The sequence below is a fragment of the Aquarana catesbeiana genome, linkage group LG02 (assembly GCF_042186555.1).
Source record: "Aquarana catesbeiana isolate 2022-GZ linkage group LG02, ASM4218655v1, whole genome shotgun sequence".
Taxonomy (NCBI): domain Eukaryota; kingdom Metazoa; phylum Chordata; class Amphibia; order Anura; family Ranidae; genus Aquarana; species Aquarana catesbeiana.
The window spans coordinates 669,712,986-669,729,281 of record NC_133325.1 but is presented as its reverse complement, the minus strand read 5'-3'; the positions used below and the strand labels follow the sequence as shown (position 1 = coordinate 669,729,281).

Sequence of the window (16,296 nt, the reverse complement as noted above, 5' to 3'; positions counted from 1 at the left end):
ATGGGGTAGAATTCGAATAACGAGGAGGACTGGCTGAACCCGGGAAGCAGAAGGATTTCTGGAGGCCATGGTCCTGCAAACCAGTGATGGCCAAAAATTGCCACAAAACCTGTAGAGGCTGTGGTGTCCGTGACTACCTGAGGTGAAGAAGAGGATTCTGATGTAATGAACATTTATATGCCATTCCAGTTCATGATAAATTTGTCCCACATTGACAAATCTGCTATTGCTGCTGTGTCTAGTTGAAGAATTTGGTCGGGATCTTGCATCTGCGAGAGGAAAAGTAAGAGGCGTGAGATGAAGGATCGCCCCTGAGGGATGATCCTCATGGCGAAGTTAAGCATGCCAAGCAAAGATTGTAGCTGCCTCTTGGTGCAGCCTTGAGTAAGGGTAAAGGTATGAACGACCAACCTGATGCGGGTCAATTTGTCGGGAGGCAGGCTGGCCTGCATGGAGCATGTGTCGAGCGTGACACCCAAGAAGGTGATGGACTGTGCCGGGCCTTCCACTTTCTTTGGGGGCTCGCTGGGTTTTTCGATGAGTAGGAAGTTATCGAGATAATGGATCACTTTCTGACAACGTGCGTGATGCGACAGGATCCAGCAAAGGGACTGGGCAAATGTATTGAAGAGCCACGGGCTGCTTTTAGAGCCAAACATCAATTTGGTGGCGAAATAGTACAAGCCTTTCCACTTGATTCCGTGCCACCACCAGAGGTATGGCTCGATTGGGAGTTACTTGAAGGCGTCCGAGATGTCCATTTTGGACAGCACAGCAAAATGCTCCTATGCAAATGATAGCTTGTATAGCTAGGTCGACTGACGAGTATATAAGGGAAAACTCCTTATGAGGGAGTTCAAACTTGAGATGTGAGAGCAATGAGACGTAGACAAATCATACACTAAACTAAGTTTATTGGAAAACTTGCCCTTAACAAGCCCAATAGGGCTGACTTTACATACAGTGAAAAGGGGTCGATCATATACCCCCGGTCTAGTTCGGTCTGGAACAGGGTGCTGATGGCTGACTCATCTGTGGTGGCTGAGAGTAGGTTCTTGCACTCATGGGTCATGTGGGGAAGCGTGATGAGTCCGGTGTGGAATCCTGCAGTGAAGCCCTGCACGAGGAAGACGGCCAGGGAGGGAGTCGGGTGTGAGGATAGGTAAAACCCCAGCCACCCTATGTGCACGCAGACTAGTCATGAAGTATTAAGCTGCTTGATGCCGCACATGACTTTGGGATGCGCTGAATGGCATATGAGGCAAATATGAAGGACCTTGCAGTGAGAGTAGCTGCAAGTTGCAAAATTGAAATTATTACAGATAGCTGAACCCCCCAGTGCGTAGATTGGTCGTCCTAACCTGTCTGCCTGGGGTGGCTGTGTGAAAGTCAGTGAGTTTTGAGCGGCACTAGAGGTGGAGGGATAGCTGAGAAGGTGTCTGCTACCTAGCTCGGAGCACCAGTTTGCGTATGGGTGGAAGACTGTCAGTTAGCGCAGAGTGGAGAGCGTAAGCCGGCGAAGTGGCGGCAGAATAGCTCTGTGTCGATGGTGCTCCAGTTGGTAGTAGTCTGGAACTGAGTTAGTCTAGCTTCTGCCTTGGCTGAGAATGACCGGTGGTAGTCGTAGAATTAAAACCCCCATACTTGTGACCCAAATCCACTACCGCATGCAGATACAGGTCCAGTTCTACCCTCCTATTGGGACTGGCCATGCAAAGAACGTCTCTGACCATCCTAAAGGCTAGCACAAACTCCGTGACAGTGTGCTTGCAGTTAAGCCTAGGGTCCTTCGTCTTCAGGATGACTGAGACATCCACCCAGGAATATGACTTGTTGTCAGCCATATCGTGGACTGATATGAGGAGAGATAGGGGAGGGGAGACATTTGACAGGTAAAGATACATGCAGGAGGAATGTATATCCTTATAGATAACCCCTATGGCAGTAGTTTAGAAAGGATAACATTGGGTTTACATCCACTTTAATGTAACGCAGTGCTAATGCAAAAAATGGCATGGTCACGAAGGGGGTAAAATCTTCCAGGGGCAAGTGGTTAAAGGCATGATATGCATTTTTAAATGAACCGGTATGAAAGGGTCCAAAGGCTTGTGCCACAGCCACTGCTGATTGGCCTTAGCTCCTTCCAGACACAAACAGTCTTAATAGGTGCTAGATAATGCAGGCATACCAAGTAGCAACAAGGCAAAAGGGGGAATAAAGAAAAGTATATGCACATGCATGTGCAGATTTTTTAATATACTGTATATACAGGGTATATATGGATTAACCCTGAAGTGAACAGCACAAGTATCGGCTGTAATTGATGGAGTGTCCCTCAGGGATCATGGCACCACTCTTTTATAATGACATATAGGAATCAATAGAACATGTGTACAACACAGGCAACAGTTTTAGGTCGGTAACCTTGCCCACTGGCAAAAAAAACATAGTGTATGAGTTTTTATTTTTAAAGTTCTTCAGCATAATCAAAAATATACCATCGTGGGATGGTGTTTACTTTAATTTATTATTCTTTCATAGACTGTTGGTAGGTTTCTTTGGTTATTGGATAAGGTGTGCTTCCTGTATTATACTGCTGACACACAAACATGTTTTTTACTAGAGGGCTTGAAGAAGAGCTAGGCTACTAGCCTTAAACTGTCACACGTGTTGTACATTCCCTTGTATTGATTCCTATACTACGTTTGAAGCTATTGGAGTGGTGCTATGATCCCTGTAGATATATAAATGTATATAAACATATATACAGTATAAATACACGCAGACAATCTCCAAGATGTTTGGAACAACCTACCTGCTGTGTTCCTTCAAAAACTGTGTACAAAAGTGTGCCTAGAAGAATTGATGCTGTTTTGAAGGCAAAGAGTAAAATAAAAACAAAAATAAAAAAACAAAAGAAATAAAAACGGGTAGACTCGATAGACTACTCTGTCTTTTTCTGCCATCACTTTTCCACTTTTCTATGTTTCTATGTGCAGCACCTGGATTTGCTACCAAAGTTATCATGTTAAAGCGGATGCAAACTCGAATTTTAAAAAAAAAAATTTTGATGTCATAATGTAGAGTATAAGATTTCCTATCATTTGAGCCCAGTCTTGCCACAAAGAGTTAATCCAGCTCTGAGCAATCCTCTTTTATTGTTCAGTGAGATAAAACTTGACAAACAGAGAAAAACTTTGCCAAATCCTCCCCCTTGCTGTGAGTGACAGGTGATTTACATATCTCTGCACTAGCCTAAGACATGCAATATGTTCTAATTCCCACCCCCACTCCTTTCTTCAGCAGCTCTGCAAGGATTGGCTGTTCCACACCTCACCATGATTTGGCATGCTGAAGTCATGTGGTTACCTTCCTGTCTTTTCACTGGATATTAGAGATCATTGCAGAAGTTCAGTGTAAGAAATACACAGGAGAAAATGCTTATTGACAAGAGGAGTGTAGGGGTGGGCGGGGAGTCTACTGACATCACGACTCCACCCACCGAGCTCCAGACAACAGACCCACCCACAGAATATCCAGTTTTTCGGTTCTCATAACAGAGGGGAGACATTTGACAGGTAAAGATACATGCAGGAGGCATGTATATCCTTATAGATAACCCCTATGGCAGTAGTTTAGAAAGGATGACATTGGGTTTACATCCACTTTAAGTAATGTATTGTTTCTTAAGTAAGGGTTTGGCTCCCTCTAGTGACAGCTGAAACTTTATCAGGATCTTTCTTTCATTTAAGAGGCAAACAGTTATGCATTGTGAGATATGTGGTTTGATGAGGAAGTGACTCATGTTGTTAACTCATTCTGGAAACTACTGGACCCACAATGCCAAGTCACAGACCCACAATGCCAAGTCACAGAACAGCCTGCTGGGTAAACAGATAAAAGAAACAGCGTGGCCATCTTTAGGCCTCTCGGGCCGCCATTCAACAACCAGCAGGGAGGTCTGTGTGTGTGACCAAAAGACTGTGGCCTACACGGTGCGGAGCGGGATCGCCAGCCTCTGAAGGACTTCAGAATACAGTCCTATCAGCTTAGCAAGCGGATCGCTGTGTAGTGCCAGGACATCTGGAAGTTTTCCTGCATCCCAGCCATCCGGAGGAGCAGTACAGCACGGCGGCGCCATCTTTCATCAGACTGAGACATCAAGAGGGGAGACTGGACGGAGCCTCACAGCCTCTGGGTCTATTGTGGTGAGAGGGCACCTGCCCATTTCAGTAAAGTGCACTATTTGCTGAGTGAGTTATTCACAAACTGCTGGTGAGACTTGTAGTCCCACAGAAGTGATTCTATCTATTTACAGGCCGCATACAGCTGAACCCTGGGGACTGTTATTCCCCATGCTGTAAAGTCAGTACTGTATTACACTCATACATGAGGCTGAAAGCCACAAGTGCCATATTTCTTCAGTTACACAGTTATCCACATACCATTTATTCTACAGTTTGCTTTCTCTCTTTAACCTGTTGGATTACAAATACTGCAGTTAAACTCCAGGCTAGCTGAAGATATCGGGAGACAAGGAACTCTTATCATTTTCTGCAAAGCATCACGGTTCTATCTTTGAAGTTTGAACACTGAATTTACAACCTAGGGGGAGCCTTTGAGTACAGGTTAAATATTGCATTGTACTGTTGAATGTAAGTAACATTATATTATGACGGTTTGGTGTGTGTGTATTGGGGCTTCAGTGGGAAGGTGTTTAAGATTGGTTTTGGAGCATACTGAACGCCTGTCTCATTGCACACCCATCTGCATATACTCCCTACTGTGATTTTTGAACCCACCATTTCACATATATATACACTGACTGTTATCTACTGTCATTTATTGTTTCTGATTTATCACATTGTTCATTGTGTTTAATATCCACTTTAGTAAACTTTCTGAGTGTTTAATTGATATTCTGTGTGAGTATCTATTTACTACTACAGCTGGTGAAGTGACGGGATCCAGGGCTATGGTAGATATACTTTATGGTTTATCATTACTGTTTCTCTCTATTGCCGGGTCCCATACTAATATTTTCAGGTGTGCCAGAGGGGTTGAGGCCGTTCTTGGGGTTGAGACGCAGGGTGCAGAATCAAACAATCATTATATGTAGCGCTACCCCCTTTGGGGGTAGCGCTACATATATTTTACACTAAATATTGCATTTATTTGGATTTCGCTTCTGTTCATTTACTTTCCACTTAATTGATAGAAATAAACAATTAGCATGTCTATTTCTGAAAGCATTGTTAATTCACAACATTTTTTCACACCTGCCTAAGACTTTTGCACAGTACTGTGTATATATATATATATATATATATATATATATATATATACACAGACACACAAATCTAGCTATATGAAATTAAATAAATAAGAATTATGATCATTTATGCATTATATCATCTTCTCTCTGCTTTAAAAAGATCTCTGCCAAATCTGTGGGAAGTTAATGATCTGTGTTAAATCATGTAAGAAGATTACATAACAAGCTTCTTACATTAGATGCAGAAATGACAAAACAAAGCTGGATCAAACCAAAAACACCTGTCTTGGAGTCACTCCCATACTGGTAAATGTAACTTATTTGTTTAAATAGAAGCAAAGTTCCTTCACGATCCATTTATCTTATGCACATAATAGAGGCATATCACTAAGAAAAAGTGGTCCCAGACATCCAGTATCGGCAACTGGTCTTGCCCTGATGATAGTCACTCTGTGGGACAGTCTAGGCCTCAGTCTGAAACCTTACGTTGAGACAAAAGTCTATGGTGCAAGGCCAAGACAGGACTGCATAACAGGACAGGTGATGCCAGACTGCATATTAATCTGTAGTTTTGTTTTGCCGTGATGCTCCCAGATAGTCCTCATTTCACACCATAGTCAATGAGCAACACAAATGTACCCATGAGCGACACAGGTAGGGGTTTTATATAATCATCAGGATAGGAGTCAGTCCCAGTATCCTGTTAATTAATAAATGTAAATAAAAAATGATTTTACAAGCATCATCCAAGTGTGGATATATAAATATAAATTAAGTAATTCCAGCCATACAGTAAGGTGACCTGACATTCCTGGTTTCTGGGGACTGTCCCTGATTTTAAGGAGGATATTGTGGTTCCATGTGTGTCCCCTGTTGTAGCTTTGGCAGGCAACCTCTTTAAGGTTTGGGCACCTCTCAATCCAGGCATAGTGGCTGCGAATCTGGATCCCACAGTGGCATTTCTTCCTTCCCCACTGTTATCAGTATTTTGTGAGTGCAAGGACTGTGGCATATGGGTGCAGTGTATACAACAAACAGGCACAGGTTCTATTTTATCATCCCCCTTTAGGTCACTCCCACCATCAGATACAATCCTGTCATACCCACCATTTATCACAGTGCACTTAGTGCACCACAGAACTAGTTTCTGGAATCAATCCCAGGATGCCCCAGGTGTACCCTATTTTTAGTGGTTCTCACTTGTTGTCACATTTTTTCTACTTTATAACTTAAAGCTAGGCAGATTGCCCAGATTACCCTTATGGGTTTTGTTAAGGTTTACATATTGTTTATTTATTAAATATTGATAAAGTGGAGCTTGATTTTGTGGGTGTATTTAAAAGGCGGGGTGGTCGGTAAGGTGTCTCCGGATTTCATTTTGAAAATCTGGTCACCTCCTATGGGACCAAATAATGGTCTAAACCACTGACCTGCAATCTTAGGCCCTTATGTTATGTATTACCTTAGGTCCTGAAAGTTTAATGTTGCTTAAATTTGAATATGTACCCTCACTGTCTGTTACTTTTAACAGATATTTTAACCCCTGCGTGGGTATATTTGTTGTAATTCTCTTCTGAAAACCAATAACAATGATTTTATTGAAAATCTGGTCCCATTACCATACAAATCTCAATATTTTCAAGCTATATGAACATAGTGATCACTGAAAGTATTGCATTTAGTGATCTGCTGTCATGTTCTTAAGTCGCTGCTGTTTCTCTTTAGTCATAGAAAAAGAGGTTTCTCCAATTGCAGTGCACGTGCTGCACCAGTATGGTAAGGGAAAATGTAACTATGGGATCTGGAACTACTCCAATCAAAATAAAAAGGGCAGGTCTCTCAGAACCTGACATGCTTAGTGAAAGACTTTCCTGTGTACTGTATATCATGTGAGTACTGTAGTGCTATAGTTTGCTCAACTCTGATAGCACCCAATTCCATTATTAGCATTAATAGCAAGTACGACCTGCTTCAAATGTAGTCAACAATTTACACAGTGCTTTACATACAGTACATTTAAATACGTTCCTGCCCTCAAAGAGTTTAAAATCTTTTTCATATGCATACATACATGCACACACATACTGTACTAGAGCCAATTTGGACAGGAGCTAATTATGCATGTCTTTGGAGTGTGGGAGGAAGTCAGGGTACCCAGAGAAAACCCACACCACCACAGAGAGAACATACAAATTCCATGCAGATAGTGTCCTGGCCAAATATCATTTTAACTAAAACACTCTCAATTTCTCTGTCACTTGTTTCTTTTAACCTCCATTAACTTAAACGTATATGTGTAGCGTTTCTCCCGTAGAAGCGGCAGGAATACTGTCCAGATCTTCTCCATAAATGTTACCCTGCAGCCAGGCACACAGGTCATTCACATGTTTCTTCAATGACCAGTCTAGGGGTGTTGTTTTTGTTGTTTCTATTTTTTGAGAACTTGGATAGGGTTGAGGGAATTAGGTAGGATACTCCAAAAACAAGTCTCTGCTTGTAGCACACAGTAATCTTCAGCTTTAAGAAATTAGTAGTAATAGTAGTTAACTGGAACTCCCTTTCTTAGAGCCATAAGAGCAGAGTCACTTTAAGTAGAAGATTAGATGGACAAAGCTCTTCAGGACACCAGCCTATGTCCCCTTTAACTAAACCTACAGCTGACTCTCTAGCACCAGAGAGGTAGAAACAGCACAAAGGTCCCCAAGATTTCTTAGAAGCATCTGTACTCACACAAGGCTCAAGGCCAGCTGGTTGCCTCCTTCCAACTTCCAGGCGATACCTTACTCCAGTGATACCACACCAAATCTTCAGCGGACAGTCCTCCTCAGTCAGCTCTCTTTAATTCCAGGGTCTCAGCATCCAGGCCCTCAGGTCACCCACCTGGGGCCTTATGACAACAGACATAGCAGCGTAGCCTGGAAGGGCAGTGTGTCCTCTGGGCCAGACTATTTCTCAGGGGTGTCAAATTCAATTTCATCGTGGGCCACATCAGCATTATGCTTTCCCTCAAAGGGCCAGTTGTATCTGCCATGGTGTTCTGTCTGTGCAGTCTCCATTAAAGTTTATTTTGGATAATACCAGCGGTGTGTGGCCCTCCTTTTCAACTGGCATTGAATGTTATTATTCTCATAGTTATAAACAAATGTCCAGAACACCTCCCCCCTTACATTAGATGTCAAGAGTCCCCCACCCTCCCTTACATCACATTGCACCCCTTTACTGTGTAATGCTGCTGGGAAGAAGCTGGGGATGGAGCTGGGAAGCAGAAAGTGCAGGGTCTGGAGGAGGACCAGCGAAGGGCTGGAGTCAGTTGCGACACTTTGCTGAGACCAGGGGAGGTGGAGATGAGGGGGGTGCTGCGGCTGCACAGAGAGGTGCAGTATCTGTAGGAGGAGTTCTGTCCTCCTCTCTGCTGCCGACTGCTGAGACAAGTGGAGGTGGTGTGGGAGAGGTGCGAGGGCCACTTGTGTTTGACACATGTGCTCTACAGGAAAAGACCCCAAGGTAAGTGTGCATACATAATATACTGTATATAGTCTCCCAGCATGCCTTCAGAGCTTGCCTTTCTGGGATAGGCCAGGGCTGTATCAATATTCAGGCTGCCATCTGCATAGCTCCACACCTATCTTCTAGAAACTTTCAAGTTCTCTGGATGCAGAGGGAGTTATTAGACTGGCAGCAGGTGAACACACTAACCAAACCTGACTAGCAGAATGCAGCTGCATTGAATAAAGTGAGCAAACTATGCTGTTACCTAACAAACAATCACAGACACACTGGCTACAAGGTGGCAAATAATTTGACCAAAAAAACATACTAAATGTAACTAACTAAACCAAACACCTATTTAAGAGGGTGCTGTATATGTTTTAAAAAAGAAAAAATACATCAATATACTGTATACTTTGGTACATTCTTGATTTATGTCATGATTCAGCCATTTCCCTTTGTACTTAAAGTGGTTGTAAACTCTCTCATATACCCAGTGAAGTGAACAGCCTCAGATGATACATGGATATAAAGTATCTGCAGTCTTCTATTCTCTACACCCTTTCAAAAGTGAAGATCATGTTGAAAATTTTTCTTCATCTGTCATTAGCACAGAGGAGAGGGTGGAGAGACTTCAGTTTCTTTGTGTGAGAGCTGATTGGAGGACAGGCACACACCCCCTCCACACAGAAGAAGAACTGTGTTCTAAATAGAAAAGCACCATTCTGAGCTCTTCCTCCCCCTGCCTACCGACACAAATTGATCTCGTGTGTCAGGAAAACTTCTCATGAAGTGACTCATGCTGTAACAGAGGAACAAAGCACCAGAGATAAGAAAACACTAAATATATATGTACTTAGTTCAAATTCCATGACTTAGGTTTACAACCACTTTAAGTGACCAGTCTTATCTAATCACAGTAAATGGCAGATTTCTATTATTTATAACATACATTGAAGATAACAAAATAGTTGAAATGAGGGTAGGAGCTACCAAAGTATTGGTTGCTGACATATTTTTAGATCCTTGCAATAAATATATAATAGTCAGTACATCTGTGGAACAGACAGGTGGATATAGTAAACAGACCCATAGCATCTATCAATATAATCACCAAAAGTCTTTCATTTTTAGTATTAACCTTGTCCTTTAGTTAGGTGGACTATATGAAAGTACATCAGTCCATACCTTTCAGTTTTTCTCCAAACATTGTAAGAAAGATAGTGAAGTTGATAGGCCCTGGTGCTTCCTTAACCATGTCATCAAGCTCTTCAGATTTCACATTGATCCTCCCTGTGACAGAAAGACATAGGACATGTATACATTAACCAACCAAACTATATGTTATTTATGTATGGATGCAGTATGTTTCTAAATTCCCTTTTTCCCATGTTGTAGGAAGCTAACAGCTTTGCTCAGCCTGACTGTATGTGTCTGTTAGTGTTCTCTCAGCATGGAGTATAGTATCACGGTCACTTGCTATTTGAGCTGGATCCAGAAGGGAGTGCTAGAATTGACATTCTGTGTTATGGATATTTGATGACCAATCAGAAAGACTTGGGGAGGCCTGGTTTGCTGGCTGGGAAGACATTTAATATTTGAGACACTTCTTGGCATGTGGTCTATTTTCCTGGACTTTAGCTTGGTGAGGTCACTACTGTAACAACTATCTTTCTCCCAGGACTTAGGGCCTAGGGATTGGTGTGCTGTAAGAATCTCCCCTCCGAGTATGAGCCCTTGAAGATGCTGGCTGCCAGGTCTAGAGGTTTTTGGTCTAGTGCAAGCAAACTGATATTAGTGACTGGCTGAGTGGAAAGTAAATACAGGAACCTTTCCTATCCTGCATTGGAACAGAAAGGTGGAGCTACCTCTTGAATCTCAATTGCTACATTCTACATTTAGGTGTCCAGTCAGCAAAGCCATGTGAGAGGGGGACCTAGAAATTTTAGAAAGATGTGCAAAAGGACGGAGATTTTGTTCCATGTAGAAACCTTCGGGTATCCTGTGCTCCCTCCACCCTCCTTCCTATATTCTATATACTAGTGCACTAAACCTGGTCAAGTTCAATTCTGAAGTGAATGGCATCCATCTTTCTTCCATCCTAAGATGAGAATCACTCCCTGAGACAAATGTGCCTAAGACCTTATTACCAAGTAAACATTTGCAATAAAGCTATTTGTTAGCTGAAGATCAGTATTTACTGCAGACCATTCAGAACAGTGCTACATATGGCTTTAACGTCTATTTTGCCTTAGCTTTGGGCCACACAGGCCAATAATTTTCTTTTAGCCTAAAACAGTGCTCACCAATTTAAACCATTTTCTAGGATAAGTACAATTTTGAACCCCAGAGACAGTGCTCCTAATTTTAGATTTGAGTCCTAAGTACTGTTATGTCTTCATGGTAAGAACTCCAGCCTATGTTTAAAAATATGTTTGTTTTTTTGAAAAAGGTGTTTCTGTTGCTTTGGGCACCAAAGGTTGTGTACATGCAGGTTCAAGTGGAAAGCATAAATACCTTTGAAGGTACACATAACTTTGTGTGAGAAACTATGTGGTATACTGTATAAGGTTATTGTGCTGCATACCTTGCACTAAAAATACAAGGTCCACTTATATAGTGTCTTTGTTCAATTTGAAACACTGCTAAAAACAAAAAGTAAAAAAACACCTGTGGGGGAGAAAAAACAAATCAATAAACGTACCTAATGGCCTGTACACACGATCCGAAAATCGTATGAAAAATACCGCTTTCAAAGCGATCGTATGATAATCTGATGGTTAGTACAGAGCTTTCGATAGCCAATCACGATAGTTCATCTGATATTATCCGATCGGACAAGTGTGAAAATTTTCCTCATACAATACCAGATTGTACGATTTTCGTTTAGTCAGTTTGTGTCCGAAAATACAATACAAATACACCACAACACATGACATCACTTCTGAATTTTTTTTCTGTTGTACGAGAATTTTTTCGTGACTTTAGTAATCTATTCAATTTCTACTTGCGACTAGTAAGCGAAAAAAGTTGGACGATCTGTCGTCTGAATATCACACGATAAGAAAATCAGGTGAACATTTTCGTACATTTTTGTATAGTGTGTACACAACTTTCGACAGTGCATTCTGACTCTTCGTATGAAAATTTCCGAAGAGACAAACTCCAAAATTTTTGTCAAACAGGAATAGAACGAACGATTTTCATTTAATGTGTACCGTTTTCATACGAGAAAAGTCAGAAAAAAAAGATGGTGCATGATCAGAAACAATAAACAACAAAAAAAAAGCCTTTGTCATATGAGAATTTCCTTTCGAATTTTCGCTCATCGGTTCCCATTTGCTGTGAAACAACGAGGAAAATCAGATGATTGTTTGCCCGATTTTCTTATAGTGTGTACCCAACATTACTCTTTGTGATGGAAGTCACTTTGGGCAGGGGCTTGTGGAACCCAGCGTACCTTGGAGAGCACTGGAGACTCCTTGTCCAGCTTCACTGGACGCTCCTATGTGTAAGTTACCCTGTGTCTATTAGGGGCACAGGGTGACTGAGAACTCCAATTGGGTTTGCCTAACCCAATTCACCGTACTCACACCGGACTCAGCATTTCCTTTTGACACTGTTGTCCTGGATTCTGTGTATGTGGTTTGTGCTGAAGAAGTGAAGGGGCTCTTTTCACTTGGGACATTAATGTTTGTGAGCAATATCCTTCACCTTTAAGACTGCTAGACTCTTGTAAGAGTATTTCACAGACCAATGCTAGATAGTTTGAGGTGGGGTGGGGTTTGTTATATGTTTGTTAAGTGCCTGTATGTATTCCATTGTTCTATTGTTTGTGTCTGCCTTGGGAGAAACCTATTATGGGATGTATATGTCTCTGTGGATTAGCTGTGAGGGGGGGGGATTTCTCCAGCATCCCCTCCCAAAGACAGTCTACTGATGAGAGGTTTAAATCCACCTGTGTCATGCTACTGGTGGAGGTAAAGTCTACCCCGCCCTGCTTCATTATGCAAAGGAGGGGGGGCTTCTCCCCTGAGTGTATCTCTATGTACCTGTGTTTCAATAAACAGTTCATGTTCCAGCTTTGTAACTGAGCTAGTCTCGTCTGGTTCTTGGTTACAATATTCAGCTGTAAAATCTAATATCTGAAGGTCTAGATGGGAGAAAGCAGTGTACTGACGGAAGCACTCAAGTGGAATGCGATGAGGATTCCATTACACTCTTGATTCCCATGATTAGGTTAGGTTCTTCTCCAGGGAATGCCGAGCAGCCCAAATCTCACTTTGCTATAGCATCATCTTGCATGATCTGGGTTACTTGGCATGCCCAGGCTCTCAGTGGAAGTATAGAGAAGTTACCCCCTGCAGTTCAGAAGCCAGAAGAAAGGCAAGTGTATTAGCTAACATGTTTTTCCACCACGTATTTTCTTCTTTTTTTGCAGCGGTTTAAGATGGGGGAAGGGGCTACACTAAATTAGTGGACTTTGCATAGAGTGAAAGGTCCATTTTAAGCTATTACATTAGTACTTTACTCTTAATGATACTTCCATGATACTTAATATTTAACCTTCACTAAACCTAACACTTAAAGTGTTTGTTAACCTAAAAAAAAAAAAAAAAAAAAGACTGTGTTTCTTTGAAGCATATTATACAGCACAGTGCTTGTGCTGTGTCATTTGGTCCCCTGTAACATCTGAAATACCTGGCTGATCCTGCCTGGTTCTGCCCACCCCTTTGTAAACTAACCATGTTTAATTATGGCTGCTGAGCCCTGACTCCTTGGTCAGTTTACCTGCCTCCGTCATTCACTCTCTCCTCTGTCCTCCTCTGTGCTCTCCTCCTCCCTCCCCTCCCTGCCTGTCAGCTCCGTCTCTGTGCCCACCCCCCTCCCCTCCTGCTGCTGAAATTACTGTTACATGTTTACAGTATCCTCTCTGTTTATTCATGTAATCTGCTCCTGTGTGCAGGTATATACTTGTTTTCAGTGTGCGGATTGCAGCTCACGTGACCCGCTGCCTCTCTCCTCCTCCACTCCTGACTGATGTCAGCGGGGGATCCTCGGCCCAGCCCGCTGCAGCTGTCAGGCCGACAGAGGTGGCAGGTCCCATAAACACCGATTTGCACTCTGAAAACAGGTATATAGCTGCATTTTTAAGACACAGACACAGGGGCATATTACATGAATAAACAGAGAGGATGGTGTAAATTTTACTTAGTGGGTTTACAACCACTTTAACTTAAACCTAACATCTAAACCCCATCCTATCCCTAACACTTAATCTAATTTCCTAAATCAGGCTTTAACACATAAATTCTTCTAATGCCCTGTACACACAACCAGTTTTCCCGTCGGAATAAACTCTGAAGGTTTTTCCGACGGAGTTCCGACGGAATTCCGCTCAAGCTGTCTTGCATGCACACGGTCACACCAAATTCCGACCGTCCAGAACGTGGTGACGTACAACACGTACAACGGGACTAGAAAACAAAAGTTCAATAGCCAGTAGCCAATACCTTCCGTCTCGTACTTGCTTCAGAGCTCGCGTCGTTTTTGGTATGTCGGAACAGCATACAGACGAGCGATTTTCCCGATAGAAATTGGTTTCGTCGGAAAAATTAAGAACATGTTCTCTTTCTAGGTCCGTCAGAATTTTCGACGTAAAAAGTCCGATGGGGCATACACACGATCGAAATATATGATGAAAAGCTCCCGTCTGACTTTTTCTGTCGGACATTCCGCTCGTGTGTACACGGCATTTCACTTAACCTAAAAGTTAACCCTCTAAACCATATCCCTTTTTCTCATGTTAAACTAAACACCTAAACCCTTAACTCTAGCACTAATCCATAAACTAATCGATAATGGTAACCTCATCTACAGTAATCGTAACTTATCCTCTGCTATCCAAAGCAGCAGGCACTGAAATATCACAGTCCCACAATAAAAACTGACAGTACTTATCACCAAGTACCAATGGAGGCTGGTGTTTTTTTTCCACATTTGGGCGGGCGGCAAACAACCACCCCCCCGCTGTTGGTTGGGTGAGATATTATTTCGCTATTGTCACACAACTGGGTGGGCTCGGAGAGAAGTGCTCTGTGCCCTGAGCCCCCACTTTTTTGAAGCCTATTAGACCCTCTGGCTCTAATCACGTGCTTAAAAAAAAAAAAGAAGATAGAACAGTACTATTATGCCAATGTGGTGCCACATCCAATATCAAACGAAAAGAGAAAATCCCCTGAGGTGGAGTTTAAAGGCACACTGAGTTTATAGAAAATTGAAAATATAGAATGCATAAACAGTTCATAACATTGTCACCATATTTTGACAAGACATATATAAAGTCTTCTTGCACCCAACGCGTTTTGGAGTACAGTTTTTTTTACAGCAGTGAAAAAATTGAGAAGTGTCATATAAATACAGGATAATGCATTTAATATTTTATAATTTATTGTAATATCCAGAGTAGCTCATATTTCACTAAATTACTATGTTCCAAACATTGGTATACTATAATACAGCTACAAGTAACTATAACTAGTTGCATGGATTGATTATAGGTAATGGGTGTTACATATCCTTAACCCATAATTAAGTAATGGTTATATGAAACAGCCAAAATTTATTTTGAAAGAAAAAAAGCAGATTGCGACTATAGTATGCTGCTCTATTGACTTCCAAGATTGTAGGATTGCAGTAAGATTCAAAAGGAATAGAGCCTAAACAAACGTAATACCTTCTACCAGAGTGTTGAAAAACAAATGACCGCACGTCCTGACATCCAGGATACAGGGCGTGCTGATAGCCGTTAAATACCCCTCTCTCTCCGATCAGCTGGCGCAATTAATTGCGGCAGCTGATGGTCCTGGAGAGAGGGTGAAGAGTCAGGATTCTCCGTGATGGCCCCCTTGGCAGTGCCCGCGCAACCCCAACAAAGCTGTAATTGTGTCTGTAGCCTTACGGTGCCGCAGTTTTATAATCCGGTCAGGTGCTGACTTTTGATGGTTACCCACTTAATTATTGGTTGTCTTCTTTAAGACCTCTGATGTTTGGTTGACATGGATAATTCAGCCCCATTAAAGCCTAATCCAGCTGAGGAACCTTTATGTTTTCAAAGGTAGTCTGGGTACTACCTGACTGAAAAAAAATGACATGTATTAGATCAGGGCCATAGCTAAAAATGACAATGAGTACTGCAGCAAAATCAGCTCAGGCCCCTTGAGAGACTTACCTCACCCACAGCTCGAATTTCATTTGGTTCATCTGGAACTGGCCGAAATTCACTTTGTCTATGGCTTACGTGATCAGGTATTTCCCACTGTTGCTGGCAAATTTAATCACTACCATTAATTTGGATTTCAATAAAAATAGTTTTTGTGCATTTTTTTTAGACAGTAATTTAACTGATAGTTTTGTATTATTTTTTTGTTCCAACAATATTTTAGCTAGTTTTATACAATTAGTCTTAGTTGAATCTTTAGGATTCCCTTCTCTCCAGTTACCCAAATTTTTGAAGGTGCTAACTGTCTCCT

At 41.9% G+C, this 16,296-nt stretch overlaps 1 protein-coding gene across 1 annotated transcript in view; it reads right to left on the bottom strand.

The window, feature by feature from the left end:
• MYL10 (myosin light chain 10) overlaps positions 1-16,296 on the bottom strand; it is a 98,600-nt gene that overhangs the window by 29,867 nt on the left and 52,437 nt on the right. The window contains exon 4 of the mRNA XM_073618033.1: positions 9,953-10,057. Coding sequence (XP_073474134.1) covers positions 9,953-10,057 — 105 coding nt within the window. The remainder of the gene's footprint in view (positions 1-9,952; positions 10,058-16,296) is intronic.